At 34.9% G+C, this 16,479-nt stretch overlaps 2 protein-coding genes across 4 annotated transcripts; one reads left to right on the forward strand and one right to left on the reverse strand.

The window, feature by feature from the left end:
* Positions 1-137: 137 nt before the first annotated feature.
* On the reverse strand, positions 138-7,929 carry LOC113767127 (uncharacterized WD repeat-containing protein C2A9.03-like). The gene is made up of 10 exons (XM_027311307.1): positions 7,743-7,929; positions 6,979-7,161; positions 6,680-6,847; positions 6,506-6,592; positions 3,269-3,403; positions 2,993-3,103; positions 1,466-1,557; positions 1,274-1,379; positions 964-1,050; positions 138-605 (listed from the first exon to the last, which is right to left on the reverse strand). The coding sequence occupies exons 2-10, from the start codon at positions 7,117-7,119 to the stop codon at positions 192-194; spliced, it is 1,341 nt and encodes a 446-aa protein (XP_027167108.1). The 5' UTR covers positions 7,120-7,161; positions 7,743-7,929; the 3' UTR covers positions 138-191.
* Positions 7,930-12,268: 4,339 nt separating this feature from the next.
* Positions 12,269-16,479, forward strand: LOC113764642. 3 transcript variants are annotated; one of them, XM_027308608.1, is made up of 8 exons: positions 12,269-12,598; positions 12,700-12,848; positions 13,749-13,935; positions 14,032-14,383; positions 15,083-15,212; positions 15,303-15,677; positions 15,755-15,983; positions 16,068-16,479. In XM_027308608.1, exons 3-6 carry the CDS (start codon positions 13,765-13,767, stop codon positions 15,370-15,372), a joined length of 723 nt encoding a protein of 240 aa, XP_027164409.1. In that variant the 5' UTR covers positions 12,269-12,598; positions 12,700-12,848; positions 13,749-13,764; the 3' UTR covers positions 15,373-15,677; positions 15,755-15,983; positions 16,068-16,479. The 3 variants fall into 3 exon arrangements, with proteins under 3 accessions (XP_027164409.1, XP_027164412.1, XP_027164410.1); XM_027308611.1 differs by having other exon boundaries at positions 15,303-15,500; XM_027308609.1 differs by lacking the exon at positions 12,700-12,848.

Genomic DNA, 16,479 nt, shown 5'->3' on the forward strand with positions numbered 1-16,479 from the left:
GGCATGAGATTAGATGTCTTTTAAGAATTTTGCTTTTTTTCATTGTAAGCTGTACAATTTTCTGACGACAAGTTAAAAGACCAAGAACAGGTTTTTCTATCCAGGTTTTGAAGAAACCTATGTTAAAAACAATAGAATGATCAAAAGAAAAGATCCCAAAAACATTTATGTAAAGTAAAATTTATAAGAGATCACATGAAGGAATCAAGATAACCATATCTATGCCTTCTGTTGTATTGCAGCAAGCTTGCATATGTCCTGTCCCAGACTCCAATGAAAAGAGACTCGTCATCTGGACTTAAAGATACCCCAGAAATCTCGCCAAAGAAGTCTATCTCTTGTTGTTTGCTGTAATTTGCCTTTGTATCATAAACGTGAACAAAATCTGCAGGTTCAGCCACCACCAGAAATTGCCCGTCTGACGAGAACCGGAGTGATCGGACCGCCCCCATATTTCCCTTCAAAACTGCCAACGACTTTGATAGGTCTCTTACATCCCATACTCGGCACGTTTTGTCCTGATTCCCTGTGGCAAATATATGCCCTTCGGGGTGCCACGCAGTGGCAAAGGAGTAGTCTTTATGACCAACAACTGAGGCCACAGTCTGAGACAGGAGAAGTGTACCATTAAGTCAGTAGAAGTTTATTATTATGTTTGCATTTTACTCTCTGTAATGGAAACCGAAAACAAACTATTTTAATCTTTGATCACTAGTCTCTTCATCCAGTCCTAAACTGGTAGATTTTATCTTCACACTACTAGTAATCAACTTACCGTAGTAAAAAGGTAGATGAAATACTATGGTTTATCTACAGAATTTAATAGAATGACAAATCATTTCACTACATGAACCAGATCAAAAATCAAAGTACATAATATTTGAACTAAACAGACGTCTGCGATAAAGTCCACAGCATTCAATGTATAACTGAATTACAGAAAAGACGACTTATCACATGTACCTTTCCATTGTGGGCATCCACGAGCAAGCCCTCAAGATCATCTCCAACAACAGCCAAAAGTCTGCGATCTGGACTCACTGAAGTATGCTGCAAAACAAACCAGTTGATACAATTTTTCTGACTCTTTTGATATTACACTATTAGATATCTCAGTTAGAAGAAAATGAAAGAATTAATCGATCCCATCAAAACCAACTGCTCTTCCTATTATATGCACGACAAATATGGCATACATCATTGTTCGTAGATAAACAAGAAAATGGAAGACAAGGAACACCATAAAATACAGCAGCATTGCCAAAACACTTACATTCACTGGCCAGGAGAATTGGAATTGATTAATGAGCTCATATTTCTCCACGTTGTACTCTCTTATCCCACAATCATTGTTGGAAGCCATGAAATTGAGCCCGCCACTGCAAAAGAATTTATGCTGAAACTGAGTTTTATGGGAACATTACCTAGGCACTAGGCCAATAGAAGATTAGAAATATTATGCTACCTTATGCTCTCATAGATCTCAACGGCATTGGTAATGGCATTATCCTCGTATGTGGTCCTTGCACAAAAGCTTACCCCTGGTTTATTCAGGCGCTGCACAAAATTCATCCGTGGAAACCATTTCAAGGAAACACTCAAAATCAGCAGCTTTTATGGTTCTTCGGCTAACCTTTGCTCATGTTAATCAAACATAATAACAGTGTTGATTGTACTAATGTTTGAATGTAAAACTTGTATATGATGATAAATGACAGGTTCATAATTCAAAAATACATTTCAAGAATGCCACATTTACTTTATCCAATAACATTCATTCTGTCAACCCAATGCCATTGATTACTACATGAGGTCTGCAGGGAACACGAGAAAATGTGCTATCCATCCTTATGTCATACCATGGACCCACAAAAAGAAAAGGATAAAACAGAAATTTGTGATGATCGCATTATCATGCATGATAAATATTAGTCCAGAACACAGAAGACAACAAGGCAAGAATGTTTTAGTGTTACTTGCAAATCAATGTAAACCTGACAAGAAAAAACAACAGGACCATAACTATGAGCGGATAGTCTGCTATAAGATGAATGAGTACAATGGTGTGCTTGACCAACGGAGCAAAATGTCAAAGTTTGAAAGCTCAGGAGATCTGCATTGTACAGCTTGATTGACAATTACTCAACTACATAGCCAAGAAGACTATCATTCTCATAGGCTAGTAGATTATGAAAGTAACATTCTACTACCTTGAAAGCTTCTTCACAAAGAAATCCTAGATGAAAGCATCTAAGACCTCAGCATTTGGAACTCTCCTAGATCAACATCAAATTACATGAACTTCTAGTGACCTCCTAACAACCAACAAGGTCAATGTGGACAGATGATCAGAGATTTTGGACGTGTACTGATCCAACAACCACCACCATCACCACCCAGATGGAGCGAGAGAGCATAAAATCTTTGTAAATTAGAGAGATGCAATATCAGGACGTCAAATGATGGTAATTCACCTTGCAAGAGAGCATATGGTATATTGAAATATACTGTTGGAATAAAAGGGGCGAAAAGGGGCCCACAAGCCATAAGCTACTGCACATTTTCAGTCGTGGAATCCAGATGAATAGACAACAATTCTTCACAACACAGTTAGCAACAAAGAATCGAGGAAAAGCAGTACGTTAAATTCTGGAAAGAGGGAGCAGAAGTACAATAGACTAAATTAAGATAAGGAGGTGTGACAAGCTTTAACGGCAGAACAAAGCAAATTCATACTTCCAATTACCAAATAAAGGTTTTCATGAAATCTGCCCATCTCCAAAAAAGTGATGTTACCAGCATGAAAACTACTTTTAAAGTTAAAAATGATTTCTGAGTCACAACATGGAAGTTTTCTATCCAATCGCACATGCACAAGGAAATTTAAAGGGAAAAAAAATTATGCCTTCAAGAAATGTACCAAAAATTATATATCTATATATATATATATATATATATATAGAGAGAGAGAGAGAGATTTATATCAGCTAACCTTACAAACAATTTCTCCTTGGAAGCCCCCTGCAACCATAAAACTGTCCTTCACTGCCATGGTACTAATCTGGGTTTGGGTGAAACCTTCTAACAAATTGCCAGGATGCTTCTGCATTTATCATCAACAGAGGAAAGTTCAGGGAAGCCAAGGAGAATATTAGGAAGGAAAGGGAAATTCTTAGAAAAAATAAAGAGGATGAATTGAAATAACCACACTTCCACTCTCTGCAACATAACAACTGTAGTCATCAAGTAACAAATACTATTTAATCACCTCTGTGGGTACTACATGTCCAGAAAAGTTGAGGACTTCGGACAATCTGTGAAGCAGAGCTGACCAGTGCAAGATGGAGTAATTAGATATGAGATACACATCATGTTTAGAAGTAGCCCACACCAGGTTTCTGAGCTGCATAGAGAAGCAAAAAGATATGTGAACTGATTCTCCTTTTGGGCTTTATGCCATTATGCAGGGCAAGGCAGTCATTTTTATCCAATGATAAATTAGAACACTCGATAAATTAGAACACTCTAATGCAAGGCAAGGCAGTCATGTGATGATAGTGAGAGCAATTAGAACACTCTAATCAAGATAAAGTCAGAGAGAACTTCAATACACCAGTATAGACTAAGCAAACAAAATATCGACTCTTTCATGGAATGAAGTAAAACGGAAAAGCCACAAAAAGAGAGAAGGAAAAATGCATAGCTTGTGATGCCAAAAAGTGACCTTCAACAACATACAAAATCTTCATCAAGTACTAAACTAAAAGGGAAACAGAAAATCATTAATAACAGAAACAAAATGAAGAGCCATTAATCCCGCCATAGAGACGTACCATCCAAGGAAAGAAATGTGAAAAAGAACAGAAGCAGCAGCTGCTTTGCTTCTTTTAGTAGTTGGAGATAATGGCACATCAACAACGGATGACTAAAAGCAATGGAAATTTTATTACCAATTGAAACGAAACTATTCTAGTTTCTTAGACAATTTAACTGGTGACAGGAGATAAAGACTACATGATAGATATTGAAAGATAAGAACTAATGCAATAGAGAACAATAAAACATTTAGCATCAATACAGAAGCTACAGGGGCTAACATCCAACATGAATGTAAGTCACTCAAGACCAAAATAAAAATGAATGTAAGTCCAGCCCAAGGCAAACTACTTTGGATAAATTCTTTCACTGCCTAAATATACAAAGAGAGTGCAACAGATATGAATCCCTGTTCTGAAATAATCCACTGAACAAGGTGTTCCATAGGATAGTCATAGTAGAGACCTTTCAAGTGCAACGACGTTACTCTATGTTTCTTCTGCTGGTTGGAGAGAATTCCGTACTACCAAATAGGCAAAGGAGGGAATATGATTGTATGGAAACTAAAAAATTAAAGAACTAAAGCAGCAGCACAGCCGTGAACTCATGATAACTCTCTCTCTCTCTAACTTTTTCCTTTTTTCTTGGATAGATCACATTCTCAATTACAAAACGAGCACTTCTAACTCAGACATGGCTTGAGACATCATAAGAATATCTACAATTTAAAACTTCTAAAGCAAGGAATAGGAAAAGAGTAAAATAGCTCTCCCCCATTCTCATGGCTCAAGCAAATTCTAAAAACAATATGTTAACCCAGAAGACACCTAAAGATGCAACAACTGTTGACTGTATTCCTCTGTCATTACTAAATAACAGAAACTACTCTAGTAGCCAATTCAGTTGTAGTAGGTGAGCTTGACAAGTAAACTACTTGATCTGGGGTAAAAACAGAAAGAAATATTGGCTATGTTTGGATAGATAATTTTTCCAAAAAAAATTTCCGCTTGCATCATAAATACATTTCCCAATCCACCTTTTTATATTTCCAACCACCTTTTTATCTCACATACATTACATCACAAAAAGTGCTACATTAATTATTCCAAATAATTATTTGGAATAATGCTCTATTCAAACAAAGCCATTATTTTCCGACTGACTTTTCAATCCCAACACAGATAAGTGAGTACTGATCTTCGTAGTCATACATAATCTTCCAGGAATTCGCAGGATTGGCCTGCCACCTAAGTGGCCAGTGGGTAGCTTTTGGTGAAGCAGAGTAATCACAAAGCCAAGAAATATGGTTATTCAGGACTAGAGACAGGATTAGGCGCATAGAATCCACATCAATCAACAATTTATTAAGTAGCTACTTCCAAGAAAAAAGGTTCTTCAGTAGAGACGATAGAGATTTCAGTTAAGACTAATAAATGTAACATTTGGTAGATGGCTTAATTGCATGTTAACTAGGCTTGAATAAAGATGAGATTTTGATTGATAAAGACATGTAAAGGCTTTTCCATGGCCTGATTGAGGAAACAGAAACGGTAAAACCATACCATCTTGGATAATTCATCCTACATGTGACAAATTTGTAGGTGTGGTTATTGCAAGCCTAAAACATGGTTGAATGTCTTAGAGTCTAGGTCTTCACAAAAACATAAAGACAATAATCAATAAGGTGCATAACAGCAAAGTAATGGGTCATAAGGGGAAAAAAAAGATATAAAAGGATCAAAGACAATAATCAATTAGGGGCAGAAAGTTTGATTATAACCAAAGGCTTCAAATTTGCAGAGATTTAAGGAAAGTACTTGCCCGAGTATAGCTCCAGTGCCATAAAGAGCACCTGTTTCAACTCACATTAATGTTTATCTGCTCAATTTATTGGTTAAACTCCTACAGCATCATGAAACTCAACTCACACATAACAGAGAGACTAAGTTATCATTATCTTGTCTTATAAATAATATCTATATCCTTCTCTCTTTTAACATAAAAAACACATTCTGCAGAAAAAAAAAAAAAGCCATGGCATTGTAGAACTTAAATGAAAAGCTGAGATGTGTCAGAAAATCCAAAGATATGCTCAAAGAAGAGCATAGGTTGACTTATAGCATTACATGTTATCTTGTAAGAGTGAAGACTTAATCTTCTAGCTATTCAACAGTTTAAATATGCTTGTACTGCACTTCAGATCAATAATTAAATATTTTGATCCCCAATCTGATTCTTCAATTCGAAAAGGCAGAAACATGGAAAGACAGATCAATACAGACAACAGATCATTTATATCTACCATTTGCAATAATTTTCAGGTCAGGGACGATTGTAGAAGACCAACAAATCGGAAGATAACACTTCAATAAGTGTATCAATCAAAAAACACACTGAAAAATCAAAGCAACATATCTGCCACCTCAAGCATGAACTCAGATATTCAGCAACATAATTACAAGCAAGACGAGTTATGACACGGGGACACAAGAAGGCCTAATATTTGCAAAATGTTCAAATAAAAACTCCAAGAAGTGGAAGACAGATAGTATGCATAGTGCCACCTTTATTTACTAAAGAGAGTGAAATATGAAGAGGTGCATTTGAAACTGCAACACCTCATGTAAACATACAAAATGTAGACATCAGCTTATAGAACTAGGTAGTGGCATAGCATTTTAGTACATACCTGAAAATGAAGGATGGTAGGCTTCACCAATCTTGTGTTGTAGAAAAACTCATAGTACTCACCACCTTTCTCAATTGGCGTGCATTGCTAAATAAATAATCTGAAATTAAACTCATAGCACAGAGAGAGAGAGAGAGAGAGAGAACTCACTCAACTTAAACCAACGTTACCTACCTTATCAACAGTTTCACCAGATGCAGGCACATTTTCATAATTCTGATACTGCAGAATCCTTGTCCTTCTATAATCCTCTCTTGTAATATTTAACCTATCCCAAGGAATTCCCTGTATATCCTTCCCATTCCTCGCTTGTGAAGCCGAGGTATCAGTAACTTTTGTAAGCTAAAAGCACCCAAAAGAATATTACCATCAAAGACAGATTCTAATTCCATAACAGACTGAAAGTAGAAAACAAAGAAAAGGAATCCGACCAATTTATCTTATACTTAAACAAGTCAATTGAGTAAACCAACCATATCATATTCATCAAGGTTTACATCTTGTGTATCATCATTTTGGGCTTCCCCTTGCATTTCAGCCACGGAATCTGCTTCATCCTCCCCATCCTCCTCCATGTAGTCCAATTGGTGAGCACTTTGGCGGTTGTTAGCCATGTTTACTTGATTTTCTCTCCTTTTAGTTGGCTTTTTCCACACCTGCAACATACAACTATTGTTCCTTAGAACAACAAGAACAGAGTTTCTCAAACAACAAAGCTAACCTCCATATTGCCACCACCGCTACCCATAAGTAAACAAACAAAGGAAAACAGAAAAAGGAATCATTTTTCCCCTTCTCTCTGCATCTAATTTTAAAAATACACCAAAAGAAAAAGAAAGAAAAACAGGGATTTTCTGTAAAATAGTGTGGAAGGAAAAAATGGTCAAATTGGTTCTCATTATATATGACAGAACATTTGTATGGACAACATAAAGTCTTCAAAAATGAAAAAATTCAGTAACCCATTTCTGGATTAGACCCACAAAAAAAAGTAAATTAGAAAATCAAAAAAAGGACCGAAATGATGAAACATGCAAACAAAGATTACCGGGAAGAAATGGTATGCAGAAATGAAAAGCTTTTCTGGTTATATAGATTCCTTCATCCACAAAATTTCCGCTCCAAAACTTATCTTTTATGAAAATTATGATAAAACACAAACACCTGAAAAAAAAAATAAAGAACAATATGTTTTCTTTCTTTTTTCGATTTCCTACACCAAATAACTACAAATTACCTGAAATATCACCTCAAAGCTGAGATATGGCCTAATAATTAGAACACCCTTTTTTCAGAGCTTTTGTACTACCATATATGCAAAGTTTCAAGATTTCTTTTGCAGGCAAAAAAACAAAGAAAACCCAGAAACAATTTTAAGGTTTATCTGCTCTAGTCTGGACTCTGGAGGGGTGGGGCAGTAATTTCAGTACCCCACATCAACTAGGATAGTGGTGGCCTGGTGGGGACTGATCTTTTATTAGCAGCAGCTAAGAAATTGTCATAGAAACCTGTGAACAGTTTTCATTAAGCTTAACAAGAGATGATGATGGGAATGGTATGTCTACTAGTACAAAAGTACAATTACAATGCACGCATGCGGTTTCATTTCAGGGGGGTAGTAGTGGTAATATGTCAGCATGCATACCAATTCGATATGATGAGAGGATGTGGATGGTTGGACACTTGTCAAGTCGCGGTAAGAAAAGGAAGGTAAAAATTTGATTTTGATAATTATTATATGAGAAGATAGTTAAGTTTGAAAAAAAAAATTTGGGTTCCAATGAACATTTTTATTTAATTCTCAACAAATTATGGTTTGGGTATATTAGATAATATCTTGAGTTAGTTAGCAAGAGTTAGAAATTAGTGCAAGTTTTACTCGGTTATTTTTGTGGAATATTGGTAAGAAAGAAGTTAAGTTTACATCTTTTTATTTCCAATTGACTACTTGTAGAAGTTTTAATATTGTAAGTGGTACTACAAGTTATTAATGTATGAAAAATATAAGTGATATAAGTTATTTATGTATCAAAAATGCAAATTTAAAATAGAGGGGGATGATTTCATCCCTCCCTAATAGGCAAATTTAAAGTCAAAGCTCATAGTTTAGGTGTTCAAACATAAATTTCTAAGCATTTAAAGAATTAGACTCCTCTTCATTGCATTGCATTGAAGAGAATTTCATTCCATTACACCCTAATAAAATTAATTTAAAATTTATTTTTGAAATTCAACACAATTCATAATATATTTCATTATTTATTTTAGTTATACACAAATTTTCATATGAAATTTACCAAGTTTTGCCATCTAATTAATTATTCTAAATTTTTCTCAATTTTGACATATTTTTCGTTGTTCAAATGTTTCATGTAAATTGAATATCAAAATATTCTCAAAACAATATCAATTTTTAGTATGTTGATCAAGAGATCAAAACAAAACTAATGACACAATTACAAATTTTTATGACATTATATAAATTTAGATATAAATAGATGAAGAAACCAATGGAGAGATTTAATAGAAAGGATCCTAACCCCACGTCCAAGATCCATTTTGTAAAATCCTAAATCCATAATGCATTGTGAGATGTTCATATGGTACTTTTAAAATACAAAGTTAAGATATTTTCAAGCATCTAAGGTCCTTGGCTAGATTTTAAGGGTGCATTTAATAAAATTGAAGTTTGAAAACTGAAATCTGAAATTTGAAATTCAAAATCCATTAAGTTGCTAAATTGTTAAGCACTAAATTTGATATATTTGAGTGTAAATCACGTTAAGTAATAAGTGAATGGTTTATCACTTATCTTTTGAAACAAATTTTGTTTAGAAAATCCAGCGCCACTTAATTAATCTAGATATTTTAGTTTTGGTTATCAAATACGTTTGAACATGCTAATATTTGAATCCATTGAATTTAAATACTGAATTAAATTATCAAACAGGCTCTAAATCTTGAACTCATTGAGTGATGTCAGAAAGTGTTAAAGTTTAGAGCCAAAACACATAGTTTAGGCATTCAAACGTGAATCCTTGAAGCATCCAAATTCCCTTGTCTAAATTGTAAATGCGTGGCTTACTGTGTTGTCCATAGAGTAATGATAAAATTTAAAGTTAGAAAAGCATAGTTTAGGTATTCAAGCTTGATCTCTGGGGCAAAAATTTTGGTAGGCCCAATCTCCGGCTCCACCAGTAAATTAAGTGACTAAAATTTATAATACAATCCCACCAATTCAAATATTAAATATATGACGAAATTTGGACCACGGGATCTAGTAAACTAGACCTGTCCAAATTTTTGCTGAGCTCTCGAAACATTTGGATTTTCTTCTCTGTGTCCTACAAAATCCCCACAAGCCCCTGTTTAGGTAATGAGTGACCGTATACTTTTTTGGAAGGAAGGAAGTGATCCATGTCGTAACGTGGATCTCGAAAGTGCGGATTGTGCCCAACTATTGCATAAAATCATAAAATATTACTTTGTAATAATCACAAAGAATTGGTAGTTTATTACTTTATGCTACCATTTGATTAATCGGAGTCATCACAGGTCACCGTTAACATGTATTTCAGGTGTCAATTTTAAAATTATATATACATATATACTTTATTAATTTAGAAATATTTAAATATATTAATGTAATAATTATAATTATGTATAAGTTAAGTATAATTTAAATATGTTAATAAGTTATCTACCGGACACTCATTAAAAAAAAAAATCTTTTATACTATTGAATTATAGAAGCTTGTAGCAAAAATTAGGGATGTTCCTAGAACCTGCTCAGGTAGAATTTGGGATAAAAAAATGGTTAATTAACCTGTTTTTTTGGGTGATAATTCTTTGAGTAAAAGAGGCTATATTTTATGAAATCTAATGTCAAATTTAAGCATAAAAAATGATTGTTTTCAAGTGTCTTCGTACGTTTATCTTTTTTTAATACCGAAATGTATCAACGCATTTAGCCTAATAGTACTCTCTCATAAATTTTTTTTTTGACTCTAATGAAAAGACACAATAAATTTACAAATTATGTGTTTTTTTGAAATTACAAATACTTCTCGGTCATTAATCACGATTTAATATGATTAAACTAATTGCTTAATTTCTCAAACCTAGGCCCCGTTTGGCAAGTGAGTTTTTTGGGTGTTTGTCTACAACTTTACTGTAACTTACTGTAGAAGTTTTTTAAAAATTTTTTGAAGTGTATAAATTTTTGAATATTTTTAAGTATATAGTTTAAAATTTTTGAAAAGTTTTTTGAGATTACTGCAACAAAAGTTTTTAAAAAACTTATAACAGACAAGCTTGGTAAAAAACTCAAGTGCCAAATAGGGCCTAATGTTAGTTTCTTCTTCTTATTTCAATGTGTTTGGCTTTTTTTTTTTTTAGCCTAAAGCAGAATTTGTTGTAGTGGCATACTTGTCGTCTAGTTTATAGTTTATAAATACACAAGGCTTTGCAAAATTAAAGGAATGGAGAGTAAAATTAGTTTGTATATATGCATCTAATTCTCAAACTCACAAAAACCAAAACTCAATAAAAATGTATATATTCTTTCAATCAAGATCAGTTCTTACATTTGAAGGGGACAATCACTATTTGTGAATTAGTTTAGTACAATGCATATCTTTTGTGATTTTGTGTGTCTCCCAGCCAGGATCCAACTTTGTACTCATTATCTTGATAGTTTACTTCCAGGTAATCTTAGCAACCATTCTTCTCCTTCCCTAATTTATAGCAATATTTTTTGCAAATAAAAAAAATACGTTTTCCAATCAAAAGATTTTTCTCAAATGCCAAAAAAAAAAAAAACCAATAATCTCTGTGTAACATAATTTTTCATTCTTTATAGTTACTTCCAATAACATTTTCATTGTTGTCTTTGGGGGTATAATAGGTATTTTGGTTACCTTTATATGAATCTCATTGTATTTAAATATTTTTTATTTGTATTTAAATATTTATTTCCGTATCCTTGCAATGGTCACTTGTTTCACTTCATTTGTAGAGTAGCTACTTTTTTTTATTTGTATTTAAATATTTATTTCCATATCCTTCCAATGGTCACTTGTTTCACTTCATTTGTAGAGTAGCTACTTATGAGTGGCCCTTCACATTTATTTCTCACATTTGAATAATAATTTCGCTCCATTTGGTTGGTATTTTTAGAAAACTGTTGAAATATTAACAATTTTTCACATTAATTTGTATGTAAGATAAAAAAGGGATTAAAACACATGTATGAAATTTTCTAGAACATGTTTTTGAAAAACAACTCTGTCCGAACAGAGAGGTTTTTGTGTAAATAATCCTTCAAGTTCTTGAACTTCAGAGAACTTTTGGAACTAATTAAAAGTAGAATGGGGCCTTGAAGCCATGCTGGACCAGTCAATTTTGGCCCTCATGGTCATAGCCACAAATATAAGGTCACATTAGAAAAAAAGGAAAATGCAAAAGGCTACGACATTATATTTTGACCCTACATCTCAACATTTCATTCTATCATACCTTTACAAAATTTCTTAATTTTCTTTGAGCCACAAAAGCACAAGTATAAAAGATCCAACCACCTATAGTTTCTTCTTGTTTATAAAGGCATCATGAGTTTGTTATTAACATAACACTCTAAGAGCCAAAGGCGTTACTGTTCATTTGCTTTTTCGTCGTCGGTGTCACGTGCCAAAGGCGTGTCTTTTCTCTCTTTTAATTACAAGCCCACGCGGCGTACTTCCTTAGCTGGTTTATAATTTTATTTTTTTTTGACCTTTCCTCTTTCTTCTGTCCTCTTTTTTTTCCTCTTCTGTGTATTGTCTTCGCATCTCAATGACCTGCAAAAAACTATTCCATCTTCATTTCCTTAATGGAGTTTCGTCTCTTCCGGCCATTTCCTTATGGCTTCCCCTTTTTTTTTCGTTTTGCCCGTTTCACTATCTTTTTATCCGCTGGATATCTCACTGCTGTATTGCCTTCTCTTTTAATTGCCTTTTGTTTTAAGCTGGCCTCTCGAAAACACTTCCTCGGATAGCTTTTCCACACTCTTATCCCTACCGGAGCTTCATCCTGCTCGAGCTCACCGACCTTCAGGTGACTTGTTATTGTTATTTTTTTTTTACTCCTTTTCTGGTCTTTTCCCATATGCTTTACCAGCTTCCTTTTTTTACTCGTTTAATTGCGTCTTCTTCCAGCTGCGTTTTTTGGGGTTAGCCATTCCCCTTTTTTTGCCCACTGGATTTCTCTCTGCTGGGTTGGTTTCTCTTGGTCGCTTTCCACAGCCTTCAGACGGCTTGTGTTTTGAGCTGGCCTCGGGGAAGGTCAGGCTTGTGCCGGCCTTGAGGTGATTTTGCCCCTTTTTTAGTTTCGTTCCTTTCTATTCGTTTTCATCTGTTAGAACAAAGATACTTATTTAATTGCATTCTGCTTTTATGTTTTATTGCTGTAACTGGGTTTTAGATTGTTCCCTTCTTTTTCCCTTTTGAGTCTTTGCTTTGTTTTGTTACCTCAATCTGTGTTTTCCACTGATCCCTCCTTTTCTCGCTTGCTTGTTTATTTCGTTTCCTTTTTCCAGATGGTGATTTTATTTCATTCCCTCTCCTACTTTTAAGCTTTAATACTGGAACTGTGTTCTTTCCTTGTTCCCTTTTCTTGGTTGCTGCTTGTAAAAATTGTTTTTGTTTGCTCTCCCTGTTGGGTTGCTTTCTCTTGGTCTCTTTCCACAGTCTTCAGGCGGCTTGTGTTTTGAGGTGGCCTCGAGGAAGCTTTTTTCCCCAGTCTTGCCGGCCTTGAGTTGATTTTGTCCCTTTTTTGGTTTCTTTTCTTCCTATTCGTTTTCAGCTGTTAGGACAGAAATATTGATTTTATTTTATTCTGCTTTTATGTTTTATTGTTGCATCTGGGTTTTAGATTGTTCCCTTCTTTTTCCCTTCTGGGTCTTTGTTGTGTTTTGTTACCTCAGTCTGCGTTTTTCACTGTTCCCCTTTTTTTTCCCCTCCTTTGCTTGTTTGTTTCATTTCCTTTTTTCCAGATGGTGATTTTATTTCATTCCCTCCCCTACTTTCGAGCTTTGATGCTGGAACTGTGTTCTTTCCTTGTTCCCTTTTCTTGGTTGTTTGTTGTAAATATTGTTTTTGTTTGCTCTCTTGTACCTTTGGTACTTGTTTGTTTTGTTTCCCCAACCTTTTGGGTTATTCCTTTTTTCTCCGTGTATGCACTGATGTTATCTGATGTTTTTACTTAGTTGCGTAAATTGAACAATGTCTTTGCCTGTTGCTGCTGTCCCCCAAGTTGTTCGCATATCTGAGGTTAGTGAAACTACGGTCAATTGGAAAACTTTGGTGCACGTCCTTGAGTCTCATCGTGTCAGGGTCGTTCAAATGAATGGTACTTCAAAGGCATTCCGTCGCTTTGAATTTGGTGATTCCCAGGTTTTGCTCTCTGCCATTTACTTTAATCAGCAGATGTCTTCTTTGGATCCTCTCCATTGTATCTTACTTAGCTTGGTCTATTTTTTTCCCCTCCAGGGTATTACGGTTGCTGCGGTTGTCTATGATGATGACATTTCCCATGTAGATGGTCTTCTACTGCCGTTCAAGAAGTATTACATATCAGCTGTGGAGCTTTGTGAAATTCTAGAGTCTACTCCACCAGATGCTGAAGCTCAAGCTTTACAAAAAATATCCATCTCAAATGCTGAAGTCAGGGCTGCTGCTGAAAGGTTCCAACCTGATGGACTTAAGCTCCAGTGGATTATAAGCACCAAAACAGTTGTAGAAGAAATTGATGAAGCTGATTCAAGTGTGTTGCCGTTCCACTTTGATTTCACGGCTTATAAAGACCTGCCTCTTTACGCAGACATGAAATATGAAACTATTGGTTAGTATAAAGCACACCTTATCGCTTGTTTTCTATTGCACTTATATGAAAGAAAAGTTGTATCTGATTTTTTCTTGCCTGTTCTGCTTAATATAGATGTCATTGGAATAGTCATTCATGCATCGGCGATTATTCCAATCCATAAAGATTCACATGAATTACTGGTGCAAAAAATTTGGCTTGTGAATGAAGAGTAAACTCTTTTCTTGTTCTTTCTTTGCTGCGTTATGACTCGGGAAACAGTTGACACACTTACCCCGTCATTGTAAAAATAACAGCCATTTCTCTGTTCTTGCTATTACATAGAATGAATCCTATTCTGCTGTCTCTTTGGAATGAGTTCACTGAAAATCAAGGAAAATCTATCACTGATCTGAAAGACAAGCATCCCGTTGTAATATGTCACAGGCTCAATGTTGTTATGTACAATGGTAAGTGGAATAATTGCTGATCGTCATGCATAATTAAATGTTATGCTCACCTGTCTTTGTATTAATACTTTGTCTGGCTATCTCTGTCTACTTGGAATTGCTTTGTCAACTAGGAATGACTCGGTTATTCTTGTCAACCCACCAGTCAGAGAAGCTAATCAACTAAAGCATTGGTTTTTTTCTTTTCTTCCTGAGATTTTTTCCAGATCTTCTCACATGCCATTACTTATCATTTTGTACTACCATTTGCGTTCATGCTTTTCAACAGGGCTGCCAGAAATGAAAAAAGCTTTGCGGGGCTTCTTCAGGATAACATGCATGCTAAACAAAGTCCTCAGCTATTTCACGAATCACACCAGAAAATTATTTCTATCATTGATGTTGTACCAACGCAAAAGGTTTGCATTTGTACCCATTTTATATTTTTCCCCTTTTTCCGGTATGCAGCAAAAAGCTAACCTGCCTCTTTCATTTTTGATATTTTTTAGATTTCATGGGTTAAGGCACAGGTTTCTTTCCAGCACATTGTTCAAAAATATTATTACATGGATTGCATAAAATGCCACCGCATGACTGCAGCAAACTTTGGAACTACGTTCACTTGCAATCACTGTAATGAGAAACAACAGGCTTCTCCCAGGAAAGCAATCTCGGCATGCAATTCATTGCTTTATGTGAACGTAGAGGTTTTTCTCAAAACCAATATATTGTCTAATCTTAACTCGAGCTTTATTACATGCAGGTGTCGTTTTGATGTAGACCTCACTGACCACACTGATACACTCACTGCATCTGTGTTTGATGACTTAGCTGAAACTTTGCTCACATTTACTGCACTTAAAGCAATGAATTATCACGAAGAGGTTGGATACATATCTATAAAAAAGCCTTAAAGAAATTTTGCACAAATCGATGACGCTTTTATTTCTTTTATATATAGAATGCATAATTGCCGCTAGAAAAAGTCCATCAGGAACTACAATCAAAGATGTTCATAATACAGCTAAAGGCAGCAGCTACCAGGGATGGAGGAGGTCATCAGCGTTATACAATTGTCTATTGTTTTGAGGATGTAAGCTCTGAAGAATCTGCTAACAAGTCTGCAAATCCTGATGTCCAGACTTGTTTTGAGGAAGTTGGCAATACTGTCCCAGCAAGTGTAGCACCAGGTTTGTATGTGTTAAAAAAACTTTTGCAGCTACACATCCTCAATCTATTACGTTCACTGATACTTCTCAATAAATTGCTTTTAGAAAACCAAGTTTCTTCATCAAAGGTGCGAATTCGTCTTGATACAAAGTTTGATCAATCTGAAGATGCAAATGACAATACATCTAAAGACGAGGAGACATCCATCAGCAAAAAGGCAAAGAAAAATTGATTGCCTTTTCGTTCCTTAGTTTTCTGGCTATGAATTCAGATGTCTATGTCTTTTGCTAATGCTTAAAGCATTCATTTTGCTGCAGCTTTTGAAACTATATCTCGAACTTATAACCCACCTTTTTGAAGTCTTAGCTTTATCAACCGTCTGAACAAATGTCTGACAAGTATTGCTATCCCTTATTAGTCATTACATTATCTGCTGCAATTCTATATATATTAATTGTATGACTCTTGTCAATAGCTTGATAGCTTTTAACGTCTAAATGCCCAATTCCAATTAAT

This window comes from Coffea eugenioides, chromosome 3 (assembly GCF_003713205.1).
Source record: "Coffea eugenioides isolate CCC68of chromosome 3, Ceug_1.0, whole genome shotgun sequence".
NCBI classification, from domain to species: domain Eukaryota; kingdom Viridiplantae; phylum Streptophyta; class Magnoliopsida; order Gentianales; family Rubiaceae; genus Coffea; species Coffea eugenioides.